We start from the raw sequence: 18,649 nt of genomic DNA on the forward strand, positions 1-18,649 counted from the left end.
CAAAAAATTTACCAAGGAAAGAAAAAAACCAGGCGAAGCTCGCACGAAGTCGGGCGAATGCTTGAAACAGCGAAACAGGACGATTCCGAAGGCTAATCTAGTTGCTTCTAGGTTGTTTCTAGGCCTTCGCTAGGTGACGCAGGTTGTTCCTAGGTTGCTTCTAGGTCGTATCTAGATAGTTAGGTGATGCTAGGTTGGTTTCTACGTTGATTCCCAGCGCAGAGAGGTTCGAGTTAAACGACAGACAATCACAGACACGACACGGTTGTCCAAACTTCAGAGACAGAACCTTGCGTTGAAACCAAGCGTTCGCACCTCTCATAGATCTACGGGCACGTCGTCGTTGGCGTAGGGCTTCCATCGCTTCGGGGTCTTGTCGCAGCCACCGTCGCCTTTTCTCTCGTTGTACTGTATGTACTAGGGGTCTTCGGCTGGCCGCCGTCGCTTCGCAGCCATGTGTTGTTGGGCTAACTGTGGCCTTCTTCCTTTGTAGTGGAAGTTGCGTGTAGTGGGAGTTACCCAATTTCTGTGGAACATACCCGCTTACGATGATGATGGTTTTCTGATAGGCCACACAGTGGCACATACTCCTTTTATGACGACATAGTCTTCTTCGCTTTTAGTAGACCAGCGGTGATTAGTGAGATTTACGCAATTTCTGTGGCGCATGCCCATTTATGACGATGACAGATTTTTGGTGCGGGGTGAGCAAGGAACGATTTGCTGAAGAGCATCGCTATTTAAATAACAAAGACAGGTTAATCTGAGCGCGAAATATCGAACATGGGAACGAGGCAGGCGATGCAGCAAAGAACTCTGAGACTTGAATGTACATGTGCTGCAAATAATGTGTACATGACTCGGTGCATGAATTATGAACTTTTTGAAGTAGTTTCAAGGTAATCTAACTTTAATTTTCAAAAGTAATAGTGATTTAATGTCATTGCCTGCGGCCAGTTCTAATTTCTAACGTAATTTAATTACATATTAAAAAGTCTAGAAAATTAATCAGTAGTGCAATGTAATTACTTTCGTATTAGTAATGTTACCATCTCCGGTGTAACATAAGCACAAGCGCTATTTGGATTGGATTGGAAAAACTTTATTTATGTACTGCAGGACGCGCTTAAAGGGGTACTGACACGACTATTTTCAGTTGTCGTTTTTTTGCGTCAAATGAAAGGTGAAGCCCTCAAGAGCCTAGAAAAGGTAGTGCTAAGCGCGAGTGCGCCCTGAAAAAGTAATTACAGTATGTTTTTAAAAGCTAGTTTCGGTTCCTACTGTACCCTGACGTCACAACACGGTATGAGCTTTTCGTCAAGTGCTCACACAATATATAGTGACGTTTCCACGCACAAGCGGCCATTTTGGAAGTTTTGATGACGTACAAGCGGCCATCTTGAAAGTTTCGGTACCTAACGTCATCACAACAAGCCAGACTGCTGCGTGAAGTCACCAGAATTTGTACTGTAGCCTGACGTCAAGCTAGTGTCGATGTCAGTAGGTGCGCCATGGAAAAAGTGACTTTAATATCAAATTAAAATATCTTACCAGCATTTGCTGAGCTTCACACTTGCTCAGAGCCGTCTCTGCATACAGGAGATATGTATGGCAGAGTAAACTCGCCTTCGAAAAAAGGTGTCAGTACCCCTTTAAGACGCGCTATTGCAGATTTTTTACTCCATTGTATCTGTGGTTTCTTAGTTTGGCTTTAACACAAGTGAATGCACGTCTGCGATGCTCGTAAAAAAAAAAGAAAAAAAATTACCTTGCAGTGTCCTCTTCCTCACCAGCTGTTCTATCCGAATTAGCTAAATGAATAATTGCAATCTGTGCAACATGCGCTTCCAGTAGGGGTGTGCGAATATTCGAAAGTTTCGAATATTCGTCGAATATTACATTCGAAATATTCGTATTCGATTCGAAAATCGTGTATTCGAAAAGTTTCGAATATTCGATAACTACGAATATTCGAAAAATTCGAATATGCGATTCGATTATCATGCATAAAATAACTCGTCTTCCAGGTTTCTGCTGCGTTCGTATAGCTAAAAACGTTGCCGAGAGGAGCGATAAACATCGTAATTACACGGAGGCACGATATCTGCCTGCGACGAGCGCCCCAATACGCATGATTTATTGCTGGTGCATCTCCGACGTGCAGCGCTGTTGGCGACCATGTAACCGTACATTTTCAATATTATGCGGCCGTAACGTGCCGCACTACCACTCGTTCACTATGCGGGACCACTTCTGAAGAAAGACAGTGACCCATGTGACTGGTTTCGGGCTGTAGGCACCTTCAGATACCCCAGTCCGGCAACGCTTTGTCCCATGTGCCTCCCTATACCAGCCACTTCTGTTCTAAGCGAGCGTGCCTTTTCAGTGGCAGGGGGGGTCTCTATTACAAGGGAGCGACTGCTGCCTGATCATGTGGAGCAACTCATATTTCTTCATGATCACATCTAGTCATTACTTTCATTGTGCCGTGATATTTGCTTGTGTTGTGATGTGCATTGTGCTAGCCTGGACATTGTGTTCTGGAGATAGCAGTGTATGTCGTGTTGCCAGTCAGGCTGTTAATGTTTTTTTTTTCAAATAGCTACATGTTAAATAAAATATTGTTACTGTGGAGGCATTTTTCCTTTTATATTCGATATTCGATTCGATATTCGAAGGTGGATATTCGTATTCGATTCGTATTCGAAAAATTTGATATTCGCACACCCCTAGCTTCCAGCTATATATTACTACGCACGAAATCCCACCTGCATGGTGCAATCTGGCGGCAGCACACCGTCACCAACAAAGATAAGCTTAATAGAACTTGTTGTTGGGCTAGTTGGTCACTTGTCATACTGAAGATATGACAAGTGACCAACTAATTACGCTGTGTGTGGGGTGTGTTCTTGAGTGGAAGCGTGTGTGAATGTGAGTGTGTTTTTCGAGTGAATGCCAAGTTGCGCCGAATATCTTCAATATTACAAAGATAAGGTCTGTTAAATTTAGACCTCATGGAGCTTTTTGTTGAACCGGCTTTGAAACCTTTGATGCCGTACGCACGCTGTATGATGAAAAAGAACGGACAAAATTAAAAAAAGAAAAAGAAGATGAGAGAGAAAAAAATCAGCAGATCCCACGCAGTGTGGGAATCGAGGTAATGCGAAGCAGCCAGCAAAGAGCTGCATATGTTTGTCATTGAGGCTAAGGAAGTCATTCATGTCGTGACATCTAGTTCGCTATATATCGCGAGATTGTCATACATGCATGCGTGTATAATCTGGTGTATGCCATGCTAATGAAACATATATTCTGCTACATATATACGATGCGTGACCTGCTATTTATGTTCGTCACGCACTCTTGTCATGCCATACCAATTTAGGTATGTATCCAGTAAACAAAATGGCCGGGAGTGCACCATGAGCGTGGCATCTAAATCATACCCTACATGACATGCATGTCATGATTTTCGTGTTACCGCCTGTTATTTATCTTCGTCACACAGTCACGTCGCGAGATACCAATTTTGGTGTATATCAAGCTAGCGAAACGGCCGCCAGCGCACCATGAACGTGGCACGTAAGTCATGGTGTACATAGCATGTGTGTCATGATTTTCACATTAACTACTGTTATTTATATTCGTCACATAGTCGCGTCACGCGATACCAATTTTGGTGTATATCAAGCTGGCGAAACGGCCGCTAGCGAGCCATGAGCGTGGAACGTAAGTCATACTGTGGATGACATGCGTGTCATGATTTTCATGTTACCACCTGTTATTTGTGTTCGTCACACAGTCACGTCGCGCGATACCAATTTTGGTGTATATCAAGCTAGCGAAACGGCCGCGAGCGCACCATGAGCGTGGAATGTAAATCAGGCTGTACATGATATGCGCGTCATGATTTGCACGTTAGGACCTGTCACTTGTGTTCGTCATACACTATTGTCACGCCATACCAATTTTGGTATATATCAAACTAACGAAACGGCCGCAAGAGCACCAAAACAGTGGCATGTAAATCATGTCGCTCATGACATGGATATCATGATTTTGATGTTATGACCTGTCATTTATGTTCGTCATAAAGTCACGTTACGCCATACCAATTTTGGTGTATATCCTATTAACGAAACGGCCAGGAGAGCCCAAAGTCGTAGGCGGCTAGATGGACGGACGGACGGACGGACGGACGGACGGACGGACGGACGGACGGACGGACGGACGGACGGACGGACGGACGGACGGACGGACGGACGGACGGACGGATGGATGGATACGCTCAAACTTGCAGAAGTTCGCTAAATGCTTCGCATTTAATAACGAACAATGAAACGATGAAAGAGTGAGCGCCTGAAATTTTGCGCATGCGATATCGTCTTCAGAAGTAAATGTCACATCTGGAGCTTCTTCCTCTCTCTCTCTCACTCTCTCTCTTTCTCTCTCTCTCTCTCTATATATATATATGCATGTACTAAGGGGGAGGGGGAGTCACTGCTGCGACGCCTGTGAGTATTGTTCAGTAAGTAACTGACGCAATGAGGGGAATGAGGAAAATAACAGGACAAGACGGATGACTAGTTTTTATTGGAGTTGAACAATGTGTGTAAAGTGTAACAAAGAATTGGCGGTAAGCCTTTCCAGAACACATTGACGCAGTTTAAGCGTACAAAGTTCGAGTTCAAAGAAGGGAACGGCTATGCCGCGTGCATATACTGTGAGCAGAGATTTCAAAATTACTCCTGAGAAGTAATTAAATTAAATTACAAATTACAACCTTAATGAAATCAAGCAGACTGTGTTAACGTTGTGTCTAACAAAAAAAAAAACGGGCCCTCAGAATTCCCCCCTTTTTTCTTTCATTCATTACAAATTACAGGCTGAAAGTAATGACGTTACGTTACTATTACTTCTGAAAAGTAATGGTATCACTTTAAAATTACTTTAACAAACGTTAATGAGAACCAACAAAGATCAAGCCAAAGAAAAATATAGGGGATGGTAGTTGTATAGTAATTATGATATAAATGTGAAGAAATTAAAGTGGTGGAAAAGACAATTTGCCGCCGGCAGGGACCGAACCTACATCCTTCTGATAACACGTCCGATGCTCAAGCGGTCGTCCTCCCGTCCACTTTATCGGGTATATCTGTGCATTTAAACTTAGGAGTGTTAGTCAGCGCCGCTCGTAGCCATGACGGCGAGTGTGCAACAATCTTTTTGCCTGCTGGCGTCACGTAGCACGCGATCTGTTTACGAGCTGGCAGCTGCTCAATAATCCCTCGCGTACTTCCTGAAGGCATGAAGTCTGCCAGAACGAGCCCCTCGCTATGAATGAACGAAAGAAGGGAGATTAAAGGGCCCGTTTTTTCTTTGTTAGACACAACTTTAATGAGAACCAACAGAAAACCAAACTGACCAGCGCGCCCTCGGTAACCCCGGGTTTCCGGCACTTCTTCTGCAACGTTATTCCGACGTGACGGAGCTTCCACAACTCGCGACACAAATGAGAGAAACGGAATGCGCTTCAATGCAGAAGCATTGTACAGTCAGCGTCAAACGTTTAGAGACTACTAGCTCTAAGAAAATTTCCCAGCAATTTGTGACTGCAGTTGGTCGAACTGCACAGTACATGTCGCGCTTTAGAACAGGCCGGAAATCTAATTTCGAGGGCAGCCGGAATATTCAGCTTTTTCATTTAAGGCTGAAAGTTGGGCTAGTTGCAGCGTGAATAATAGAACATGTTTCCTAGCGAAAAGGACGTGGACGAGAAGAAGGAATACGGGACAACGTTGTCCCGTATTCCTTCTTCTCGTCCACGTCTTTTTCGCTAGTAAACATGTTTTATTATTCAGCTTTCTCGTGTGTCTCGTGGTCTCTATACTTTTGGCGTTGGCTGTACATAGCAGGTACACTACGCATCCCGCCACGCCCGCGGCCGACTTTTTATGCGGTCGCCGGAAGTTTCATTGACGCCAGATGTGCGGACGTCGCAACGTCGGCGTATCCTGTTTTTATGACGTCCTGTTCACTCGTAGCTCGTATTTTTTTGCGTGTTGATTTCATCATCCGTATGAAATAAAGACACATGCGGTGTCTGACTTTTATAGCGTACTACCATTTATTTAGCTCAATTAATTTATCCAACAATAAAAATACTGCCATCTGTTTTTTTTTGTTTTTTTCAGCATGCATTGCGGCTTGTTCGACGAACAACAGTAGCTGTTCCGCTTTTGAAAACCTGCATCGAAATCCGAATTTAATTCGTGCGACCCCTCATTATTCTTTTTCATTGCTGATTTGATCTCAAATTAATCTTCCTAGCGCAAATCACACAAGTGAGGCAGGGAACGTACCAGCTGTTCGAGTCATTCATTATGCTGCTGCTAGACCTTGCTATTATAACAAAGTGTGTTGTTTAGACCTTAAAGAGACACTAAAGAGAAACAATGAATTGGTTTAAATTGATAAAGTGTGCTCGGAAAACTCTTGTGTAGTTTATTTCACCACCATAGGTTTATTATTAGAGGAGAAAACCAAGTTCAAAGTTTGATTTTTAAATTTCGCGCCGAACTTTGTAATTCGTGACGTAAAAGGTTTCAAAGAGCATTTAACGTATTTTGGCGCCACTGGCTCGACGAAATTTCCACAAACTCGTTATGTCAAGTCGCCGGCCCCCTCAGAGGACAATGTACTTCGATTTAACCGATTAAGAACTACGTAGGCCCAAGCAGGCGCCGTCAAAAATATGTGACGTCACGGCAAATGGTGCGGGAATTCCAAGGTGGCGTCGCCACCTGTATTTTCTTTTTGCGCGTTTTCTCGCTTATTAAGCGTCTTCTCGTAGCAAGCGTGGTGTTTTTGGTATCGTGGAAGACTACTTTACTAATGCGAGAAAAACAGGGATGGGGTAGCAAGACATCCTCAGACTCGTGAAAAGCCTGGTAATCAGCAGAGTAATATACTCGCTACCTTACCATGCTATGAATAGGGAGGAAAAAGAAAAGGCTGATCAAATAATAAGGATGGCATATAAGACAGCCTTGAGGTTGCCACGCAACACTTCAAATGAGAAGCTTCTATCTCTTGGCCTCCACAATATATTTGATGAGCTAGCTGAGGCCCAACTCATAGCGCAGAGGAGCCGTTTGGCGCAAACGCAAGCCGGCAGAGCTCTTCTTCGTAGAGTCGGCCTGGGAGAATGCATACGAACGCATCAAAGCACCAAAGAGCTACCCTGCCAGATCAGAGATTTGTATGAGGTATCACCAATACCCCAAAACATGGATCCGACATTACACGCAGGGAGGAGAAAAGCTAAAACAGAATACATAGACAAAACCACGAAGTTCTTGAACACTGCAAGATTCACGGATGCTTCACCATACTGTGCCAACGCAAAAGAATATGGTGGCGGTTGTTGTAAACAGAAGAGGTAAAATCACGGCCTGTGCTTCGGTTTCTCGAGCAACCATTATATAAGCAGAAGAGATAGCCATTGCCTTAGCTATAAGAGAAGGTACGGAGCGCAACGCTCCACTAACAATTATCACAGACTCTCAGGCCGCATGCAGGAATTATCAGAAAGGAAAAGTCAGCGCCAAGGCACACCGGATACTTACCGAAAGCAGCAGAGAACTCGACAGTACCTATACCCAAACAATAACTTGGGCCCCGGGACACGAGGGTGTTACTGGGAACCTCTATGCAGATGAGGCGGCTCGAGGTTTCACTAATTACCGAGCTGCCGATAGCAACGTCGTGGAGGACCCGACACCCATCGAACCGAGTTACAAAGCAGTCCTGCAATATTACAGGGAATTGAGGAGACTCTACCCAGCACCGCACAAGAACCTTTCAGCCATGGATTCTGCGGCGTTACGTAGGCTCCAAACGGACACATATACAAACATTCATAGATTACATGTGTACTACCCCACAGCATACAAAGACATATGCCCATGGTGTGGGAGCACACCGACGCTGTACCACATCACATGGGAATGCACGGCCCATACCGAAGAGCAAGAGGTGGATAACACCAGATTGAGGTGGGAGGCATTGCTGTCCAGCCCTGCCCTCGGTGACCAGCTCAGGCTGGTCCGGAGGGCCGAAAGGATGGCGAGGGCCAGCGGTGCCCTGGAATAGGGGCCCGACCACACAGCGTTGCCTTGTTTTCGAGGCAACGAAGTCTTGCGCAAATAAAGTTTTGTTCTTCTTCTTTTTTGTCCCTTTAACGTGGTTTTGCATGAATATGAGCGTGTTGTGTGCGTGCGCGCGCGCGCGCGTGTGTGTGTGTGTGTGTGTGTGTGTGTGTGTGTGTGTGTGTGTGTTTGCGCGCGCGCGACACAGCCGAAGTTCCGTGGCTGTTATTTACGGGATCATTTTAAAACGCAAAGATTTGCTTTTGCGTTTTCTTCATTGCTAGTCTCTCCAGTTAATATGGCGTCTCATGGAGGGAGATATACAGCTTCACGACATTGCTCGATGCTGAAAATTCCCGTCAACCACTGGCCTACGTTTTTCCTTTAACACGCATACATTACCGAAACATTTATTTAAAACAATTCATGTTGGAGAATACACCCCTTGCGACGATAGGCATGGGCATAGGGGGGGGGGGGGCTCACCGGTCGGCTTTTAGGGGGAGGGGGAGACCCTCCCACACCCCCAATTCTTCGTCTTCGTACTGCGTTCTGATCGTAAGCGTCTCAGTAGGAGAGGGTAGGAGAGAGGGGGGGGGAGTGATCTACCAACACCTGGAACTACGGTACGAACCCTCTTCCCCCCTTACTTGGTGAAAAGGGCGAAGAGCCCATTGCCGCTTTGATAATTCCCAAAAAGCGGCCGCTGACGCCCCATCCCCCGTTGACACATTTTGACACTGCATCCCTTCTTTGTTTTCGCACGACAGGTCATGCTGACTGGACCGATGCAGAACACTTTTCGCCGGGTTCTGAGGCCCTCGCTGGCCGCTGCCGGCCGCTGCGCGTCGGCGCGTCATGCTTCGCAGGGAGCATCGGACAGCGACCCGCCGAAGGTGCTCATCACAGGTGAGGACGGAACCTTCCTTCAAAGGACACTAAAGAGAAACAATGAATCGGTTTATATGGATGAATGTTACTCTCGGAACTCTAACGTCATTAATTTCGCCATAGGTTTATCAACAGAGGATAAAGTCAAGATTAAAGTTTCACTTGTAACTTTCGCGCCAAAGTCTCCGCGCGTTACGTTGGCGAGGCAAGGAACTTATGCGTTTTGTTTTGACCATGTTTAGTCTTAGGGGAGGAGGGGTGCTCTTGGGGGGGGGGGGGAGGCAAAGAGGAGGGCCGGCGAAGATCTTGTAGGGGGCGCACTAGGGACTATCGAGATGAGTAATGGGTGAAGATCGTTCCAAGAAATGTGACAATAAGCAAAGATACGAAAAGGTAACAGTGTTACTTTATGCACACAGACTGTGCCATGGCTTGAGTAATGTAGGCAGTAGGTACGGGGTTAAGACAATGCTCTCTGCTCCTGATAAATTTTCTGGAATTTAGAGCAGTATGGCGTTAAAAGTGAAGGCTGTGCAACGAACCATGTAAAGTCTACGTATGTGCCTTGTAAGTGCGGGTTTGTCTACCAGATCCCCCTTACTCGTGGGAATTCGAACGTGCGGCAAACCAGCAGATGTCTAAATGTGCGTTTAAAGGAGCATAGCCAGTGGCTGAAGAAATTGGATGCTTCGCATCTTGCGTCGCACGGCAGCACGTGTGGCTTTTCTCCCGTCTTTGTAGACACGAAGGTATTGCCATCGCACAAATGTAAGGTTACTGGAGAGGTGATTGAAGCCTTCCACATAAAAAGAATAGGATACGCATGCGTCAGCCACGCATCGCTCCCTCTGACGGAAAAAGAGTTTGCTTTTCTACTTGGCACGTGTTTCGTTAAGGGATCCTTATATTAATGACTAGATTAACCACTTTGCTTTCGCCCACGTTTGCTTTTTATTTTTTTTTGTTCTTGTTTTCTTGGATGTTCTTTTGAAATATTTTTTTTTCCAGTTGCGAGTCAGCGCTCGTGCTGTGTGTTGGTATACCTTCTTAGCCTACGTCTTTTCGCGCTGCTTTGAGGACGCATTTGTACCAACTAGTCCAACTTTCTATCCTGTTGTAACTTTCTCAATCACTTTTCAGCAGCGGAAAGAAATCAATGAATGACGATATGCAATTATTGAGAAACTAGAGCACTGCTACCGTAAAATTAGAAGAGGAAAGAAAAACACATATAAAAGCTTTTTCCTCACATCATGTTTCGTCGTCACATCGATTAAATGGTTCCAAGCAGAACCGTACCAAACATATGCGAGTAATCCCAATAACACACCGTGCTTTAAATTGGAAGCAGCGAACGTTGCTTGTCGGCGGCATTTGCATACCTCGGAGTTTCTAACACAATTCTCCGCCTCTGTTGCTGCAGGCAGCTTGGGGCAGCTGGGAACGGGACTGGCTCGGCTGCTAAGGTAAGAAAATCGCCGGCCATGGCTACGCACTACACAGTAGTCCCCAATACAACTGTGTATATTCAAAAATCCAATATATAACTGCGCACAACTCAGTGGTCCACAATGCAACTGTGTATATTAAAAATAAATAAATACATAACAGCGCACTTCTAAAAAATTGGCCGCGTATCTGCGTGCTTCGCTGCAAATGTCGTGTCAAGACGATAGAAGAGGCGCTGTGTGAGATATGGACGCCATCTGGCAATACGTCGGGAAACATGAGTGCTGTGTTGCGTGCTGGTAGTCCCGGCGCAGCAGCAGGCGAAGACCGGCGGTGACCAACGCGACCGGCGGGGACGCCAGCCAGCCCGAAAACGCGGTTTGGCGCGAAGTGCTGAAGCAGAGAAACGTCCGCACTCAACGAGTACTCTCCACACACTCTTTTATTTAGACGTCGCCTGGGTAAAACAGGAACGCCAGAGCGGCGCCCACAACCGGCAGCCTGAAGGCCGCCCACAACGCTGCTTTTTCATTTCTTAAATATTTTTTTTTCACCTTCTTGGCCTTCTCAAAACTAAAGTTTTTCAACACCAACCCATGGCATTCGTACAGTGCAATACAGAACCGAAACCGAAACACAACAATGAGCTCGTGCGAAGGGCACGGAGGAAGGCAAATTTCAGCGCAGTCGCATTTTCAGCTTTGTTGAAACAGCGCTCACTAGACGACGACGAAGTAAAAGAAGGCACTGTGCCTTCTTTTACTTCGTCGTCGTCTAGTGAGCGCTGTTTCAACAAAGATGAACGCATACCAACTCGCTCAAGCTTCCATTCTTATGCATTTTCAGCGCAGCTTAAGAAACTAGGGTCCTTAAAATTACGTATGTATGCATTTTCTATTAAAGGAACACGCCACCTAATACTTACCTTGTGATGTTGCACCTCAGATATGCATGATATTTACTTTTTGATCGACAACGTTCACAAGTATGAACAGCCGTACCAGTTCAAGACGGCTGGCCCTTGTGCAAGTGGTTCAACTTTGGCCGAGTGGCTGAATCGAGGGACGTGCCGACAAACAGAAAGACAGACAGACAGAAAGACAGACCAAAATTTCTGCGTTTAAGTTCCCCAAGAAAGACTATCGTCTTTAATAGTCCAGAATACAACAGTGTATATAAAAAAATTGGCCGCGTATCTGCGTGCTTCGCTGCAAATGTCGTCTAAAGACGATAGAAGAGGCGCTGCGTGAGATATGGACGCCATCTGGCAATACGTCGGGAAACACGAGTGCTGTGTTGCGGGCTGGTACTCCCGGCGCAGCGGCAGGCGAAGACCGGCGGTGACCAACGCGACCGGTAGGGACGCCGGCCAGCCCGAACACGCTGTTTGGCGCGATGCGCCGAAGGAGAAGAAACGTCCGCACTCAACGAGTACTCTCCACACACTCTTTTATTTACACGTCGCCTGGGTAAAACAGCAATGCCAGAGCGGCGCCCCCTGTCATTCGTACAATGCAATACTGAACCGAAACCGAAACACAACATGAGCTTGTGCAGAGGGCACGGAGGAAGACAAGTTTCAGCGCAGCTTAAGAAACTAGGGTTGTAACATTGTAGGGCGAGTAGGGCCAGAAGGACCGTCACGACGAAAACCTGCCTCCTCAGTCGTATTCGCCTGCAACGTTGGTGTGGCTTCGCGTTCCCTCCTCCACTCCTGGCCTTTCCACAAAGCTACTGCCTAAGTACGAAGGCCCCTACCGCGTCCTACGTCAAGCATCCCCAGTTAACTATACGATTGAGCCTGTTCAATCATCTACGGGCCGCCGTCGTCGCGGCCGCGAGACTGTTCACGTCGATCGACTGAAGCCGCATTATGACCCACCAGCTGTACCTGTTCCTTAGGTCGCCAGATGGCTCCTTTTCCGCGGGGGAGTGATTTGTAACATGGTACGGCGCAGACAAGAACGCCTGCGAAAGAAGAAGACGAAGACGGTGGCTGTTGGCGCTCGCGCTTGCTCGGCTTGGAGCGCTGATCGCTTCAGCTGTGGCAATCTTTTAATAAACGCGTTACTGTCTCAACGTTAAACGCATACCATCAAGGTCTTTAAAATTGCGTATCTATGTATTTTCTGTTAAAGGAACACAGCGCCTAATGCTTACCTAGTGATGTTGCGCCTCAGATATGCGTAATGTTTGCTTTTTGATCAACAATGTACACAAGTATGAACCTAGTCAGCCGTTCACGATGGCTGGCCCTTGGGCAAGTGGTTCAACTTTGGCCGAGTGGTTGAATCGAGGGACGTGCCGACAAACAGAAAGACAGACAGAAAGACAGACCAAAATTTCTGCGTTTAAGTTCCCCAAGAAAGACTATCGTCTTTAAAAGATACTTATGTAACTGCGCACAACTCTCCAGTCCAGTGTGCAACTAGTTTATATTAAAAAACAAATATATAACTGCGCACAACTCATTAGTCCGAACTGCAACTGTATATGTTAAAAACAATTATAAAAATTGCAGATTGTATCGCAGTCACGCGTAAAAATATGATGGCACAAGACCTGCATATAGTATATGCGTGATTGCGTATGCTGGGTCAACCCAAGGATGACGCGGTGTATACGAGAATAACCCTTACACCCTGCAGGACAACACTGCGCAGCATATTTTGCACAAATAACGTCAACAATCGGGGGCGTAGCCAGAACGGTTCAACCATTATATACGTACGTTCGTGCGTGCATTTGTATGTGGGCGTGTATGTACATATACATGCAAAATAAAAAAAAACATTTCGGGGGGGGGGGGGGGTTGAACGCCTCCAAACAATGTCCCCCCCACCGGCGCTTCGTCAGTGCCAACAATTCTCCACCGAAAACAAATCCTGCACGCACCATGACATTGTATTTGACAATATACAGCGTCATGTGCATTTTCTGTATCTGTAGTAGTGATCATTGTAGTTCCGTTAAGCAAGAACTTAAATTCTTAGACCACCATTTTTACTGTGCAGCTACTTTTGAGTTGTCTTTGTTTATTTAACGCATACAGTTTCACAAAACATATTCAAAATAGAAGTATTAGAGAGTGCGCGCACGTTTTCACAAGAAATTTCGAAATCACTCAGTGTATTCGATAAGCAACGATAAATGCTCGAAAACCATTCTTAGTATGCGGCCATGGAACTTACGAATGTTACGAGTGTGGGTGCGAGGAAGGATTTAGGTGCAAATTAGCTACACTGCTTATATAACCTTGACTTTTTATAATATCGCGTCTGAAGGAAAGTAATGAAGTGTATTCGTATAGCGGGTGTAATTGAATTATTTCATATTTAGCGAAAAGCTGTGAAGTGTGGGCATTAATTCGAAGGTTTCCAACTGAACGTGCCTTTTTTTGTAGGACAATAAAATTATCTACGGATTGCTTCGTTCCACTACCCCCATGTTAAGTTGCAATAACGCAGATGCGATGGAAAGAGTGCATCAAGTATCAGAAGCTTTCGAGGAACTGGCAATACACGCAAACATTGTCTTAATAAACCTAAGACCTTGCAAAGCTTTTTATGTAAAAGTTCCTTATGGTGATCTCTACTTCATGCTAGCATATTCGTGAAAAATAACACAACGATTTTTGAGTAGGTTTGTGGAAGCGGAAGGGCGAAGGCGCGCGGTTACCATTAAAAATGTGTGTCCAAGCAATAAAAATTCTGTTGGAAGTTAGCGCTTGTGTGTGTCGCAATTTTTTTCGTCCATTGTCTTGGACGTCTGCGCTAAACAAGAAGTCACGAATTATCAACTAGCCCAAACATGCACATTGCTAAGCAGAAGAAAGTTCAATTTTACGTTACTTAACATGAGGTTGTAGGGGTTAGCGAGGTCCTCAAGTGGGGATTTCGATCGAAAAAGAAGAGCTTTAGTTTTGGAGCAGTTAATTAGTAAATAATTTCTAACCCGTCCAGGTGTGTATTTTTTATGTTGAGTTAGGTATATCCGAAACTTATACAGACCTTAAAGTCCCATTCCGGTTATAACCGTTTTTGCAGGAAGAAGTACGGAAAAGAGAACGTCATCATGTCCGACATAGTGCGGCCTCCCAAGAGCATCCTCGAGGAAGGTGAGCCAGATTTAACTAGTCAACATTCAAAGGGGTTTTAACTAGTTTTCCAAGTAATCATCGAATGACCTCGGTATCAGAGTTTATTGCCTCGTGGATCGACTGCCGTAAAAATTTCAACAGCGGAGTTGTTCATAACTGAGGTTAAATCGCTGGAGATCCGTCGTACGCACTTTCTAGCCCAGCTGCGAGAGCAAAGCCTGACGAGATGCAGAGCGTGGGTAAAGACTGTTGGGTGAGAGGGAAGCCTTGGGTAGAGGGCACGGTGTGATAATATTCTTACACCGCGCACCCATCGCAGCTTTGAGGTATAGAAAAAGCGACCTCTAGTAATTACTTTGGCGCAATGAAATTCAACCAAATTCAACGGCGAAATCGATGCACCGATGAGCGCAACAAACAGGCGACCAGAATGACGTAACTGTTGAAGACAACGATTACAGAGGTGTATGACGCTCACTCATTCCGGACGTCTCAAAAGAATATGGCAGCAGCGCACTTCCGCATTCCGGTTTCGGTTTCGCCGCTGAACATGGTGAATTCCATTACTTCGCAATTATTAGTAGAGGCCGCTTTTTCGAAATGTCAAAGCTGCAACTGGTTCCTCGCATAACGGACTTACAATTCTCCCATTTTGCATAACCACCTAACTTCAATAATTAGAAAGTTAAGTAACTTAACTTTCTTAATTACTGCCCCAAATGATGTCTTTAGCCATCTTAATATGCCTGCGGCTACAGAAGAAGCAAATGTCAAGGCGTCGAACAAATATCGCCTTCCCCTGATTTCTGAGGATCTTGGACACATTCATTGAAACACCCTGTATCACGTATTGTCACGTTGCTATGACGACGAAGGTAACAAAACTCAAGCCGGTAAAGATGACACTTTTTTTATTGGGCGAACTTGTGCCCAGGAACCCCTTATTACATAGAGGGGGGGGGGGCAAAGTCTGCCGCATACGTTTGCTCAGTTGTGGCGACGCAGTTTGTTGACGATAAAGGCGCCCGAAAGCCCCTGGTGTTGCATATGTAGAACTGTTTACTTCCCATCTTTAGTTCAGCAAAGCCAGGGACCAAAGGCAGGCCATTGTGAGACGCATACCATGGCTTGATTTTCACTTTTTTTTTCATCGATTGTGAAGCATATGTTGTCCTTTGGACTCGACCAAAGGTGAGGGGGGGGACGGCGATCAACCAATGCCCCCCCCCCCCCCAACAGGGAGTTCTGCACACGCCTGATCGTCGGTGGCACGCGTCATCTTTTATACATGAGTGGTGGAACATTCCAGCATTATCGCTGGTGCTCGCGTTAGGCGGAATTCGATTACTCGCGTAATGCGCGCAATATTACCTGAATAGCATAATATAATCGAGAAGTTTCCCAAGCATTTCGGCACAGCCTGCACCGAGCGCTGGTAACCGATTTTTGTGTGTGAAGCCCGATCACATAAAAATAAAGAAATGAGCATGCGTGGCGATATAATATAGCATTCGCACGAATTTCGATCAACAGGGCTATTTGAGGTACATTCATGAGTTGGTTGCGCCGAGTTCCATACATCACAACAATGCTACACCGAAACAAGAAGAGATGAGGCGCCAACTGCGCACTATTTATATTTGTCAGCGCACACTTTTTATAGACACGTGGTGATACGTGTCAGAGATGAAGTCAAAATCGAAAGCACGCGACTAAAATAAAACCACAGTTCGTTTACAACTACGGAACCTTGCTGAAACTGAAAATCGCGGAAACTCTATACCGAACTTCTCACCCTCCCTCTCATTCCTTACTTTCCGTCCGTTATTTTCCTTCCCCTTCCGTAGGGTAGCAAACCGGACGCGCGTGCAGCTGATCTCCCTTTCTCCTTTTCTAATTTCTGCAGAAAGGATGCCGCGCATTGATTCTTCCTCATGCGATCCTCCGTTCTGAGCGAAAAAAAAAAAAAACTGCCAGCAAAACATTATTTCCCAGTCGGAGGGAATGTTCGAAAGAAAAAGATCCTTTCCAAATCTTTTCTTTTTTTCCCCCACGAACTGGAACTTGTTACCAGAGGAGGCTGGAACTTGTTACCAGAAGAATACGTTTATGTATCTGGCAATCATGATCTGTATTCCCTACTGTGTTTATGATAATGTATTATTGTCCTAGTTTTGTTTGAACGTTCTGTTACCTTTGGGAATGTTAACCTATTGTCTGTTTCACATTGTTTACCTTGATGTTAACCTCTATAACTTTTATTCCACCTCCCCTAGTGCAGGGTAGCCTACCGGGCTCAGCCTTGGTTAACTTCCCTGCTTTTCTTCTATTCTTATTCTCTCTCTTGCTTTATGTATTTTATCGCTAATTACTGCTGTAAAAATGCAACATGTAGTACTCAAACGATCTTCCCCACGAAAATGCTTTCGAGGCAACGCAGGTACCCTGTAAATAAATAAATAAATAAATAAATAAATAAATAAATAAATAAATAATACAAACACGCAGCGTCACCGCTTACCAAACGTATTCGCAGGCCCGTACATCTACGCGGACATCCTAGACTTCAAGAACCTCCAGGAGCTCGTGGTCAACGAGCGGATCGACTGGCTCATCCACTTCAGCGCCCTCCTGTCGGCCATCGGCGAGCGAAACGTGCCGCTGGCCATGCGCGTCAACGTCGAAGGCGTGCACAACGTGATGGAACTGAGCAAGCAGTACCGACTACGCCTCTTCGTACCCAGCACCATCGGAGCGTTCGGTCCGGACTCGCCTCGCAACCCGACTCCAGACCTGTGCGTCCAGCGGCCGAGGACTATATACGGCGTGTCCAAGGTCCACGCCGAACTTTTAGGAGAGGTACGACTTCCACCTTAGTAAGATGGAACACTAGACGAGTTGGTAAAGCTTCATTGCGGCTACAACTCCATGCACTGACACAAACGAAAGGCAGAGAAAGGGACATAACACGGCACCGCCGTGTTGCGTCCGTTTATCTGCCTTTCGTTTGTGTCAGTGGAGCTGTAGCCGCAATGAAGACTATAACTTTATTTTACTGGCGACGACATCTAACGAACATAGTAATTAAACGCAGCGCTAACACAAGGGACATAGAAAGGAACTGAGGACACAGCGCTTGTGTCGTCAGTTCCTTTGTCCGTTGTGTTATGGGCCTTTCGCACTCTGTTTTATTCACTGTCATGAATCACTTCCAGTCCAACTTTCAGTCCTAATATTGGGAAGGTAGGAAACAGAAAAATGCCGTCGTTGAACGGAGCTAAACCACACTTGTCGAGCAATAGCAGCAACTACCGCGAAAAGCATATGCCGCGGCGGTATCCCGCGCGTCGGCGATCCCGATTGGCAAGAAGCGGCAAGCTGTCGCGTGACAGGAGTCGAGATCTCGAGAATTGCAGGAGCTCAGCTCCTCCAACTGTGGGGAACGGATATATCGCTATATCCGTTCTTTCCTCACCGATCGAACTGCAACAATAAGCTTAGGAGACATTAGATCATCGGCTTTTCACATGCCCAATAGGGGAACGCCTCAAGGGGCCATATTATCTCCTTTACTCTTTAATATTGGGATGGCCCGCCTTGCCCGACAGCTCGAGTCTATACCAGACTTGGGCTTATACGCCGATGATATAACCCTTTGGGCGACCCGAGGCTCTCTCGGCCACAAGGAAACTACTCTCCAAGAAGCAGCGCAGACAGTGCACCTCTTCGCGGAGAGCTGCGGTATGAGCTGCTCCCCGGAAAAATCAGAATTCATTCGGTTACATGGCAGGGGTTACCGAGGTTAACCACCATTTGCACTGAATGTAGGTGACCATCCGATACGAGAGGTGCCGCGAACACGTATACTTGGTCTTTGGGTACAGGAAAATAGGCACGCTGACCACACCCTTAAAACTCTTCGTACGACTCTTAAACAAATCGCGCGCATGGTCCACACAGTCACGCACCATCGCAAAGGTTTCGGAGAGGTGGACACGCTCCGCATAATCCATGCCTTTGTCATTAGTAGGTTAACGTACAGTCTCCCCTACCAAGAACT

At 46.0% G+C, this 18,649-nt stretch overlaps 1 protein-coding gene across 3 annotated transcripts in view; it reads left to right on the forward strand.

Moving 5' to 3' along the window:
- Positions 1-18,649, forward strand: part of LOC119372497 (L-threonine 3-dehydrogenase, mitochondrial) — an 84,945-nt gene that overhangs the window by 53,209 nt on the left and 13,087 nt on the right. For all 3 annotated transcript variants that reach the window (XM_037642971.2, XM_037642970.2, XM_037642968.2), the window contains exons 2-5: positions 8,921-9,059; positions 10,465-10,507; positions 14,537-14,607; positions 17,126-17,448. In XM_037642971.2, coding sequence (XP_037498899.1) covers positions 8,924-9,059; positions 10,465-10,507; positions 14,537-14,607; positions 17,126-17,448 — 573 coding nt within the window. In that variant the 5' untranslated portion in view covers positions 8,921-8,923. The remainder of the gene's footprint in view (positions 1-8,920; positions 9,060-10,464; positions 10,508-14,536; positions 14,608-17,125; positions 17,449-18,649) is intronic.

This window comes from Rhipicephalus sanguineus, chromosome 10 (genome assembly GCF_013339695.2).
Source record: "Rhipicephalus sanguineus isolate Rsan-2018 chromosome 10, BIME_Rsan_1.4, whole genome shotgun sequence".
NCBI classification, from domain to species: domain Eukaryota; kingdom Metazoa; phylum Arthropoda; class Arachnida; order Ixodida; family Ixodidae; genus Rhipicephalus; species Rhipicephalus sanguineus.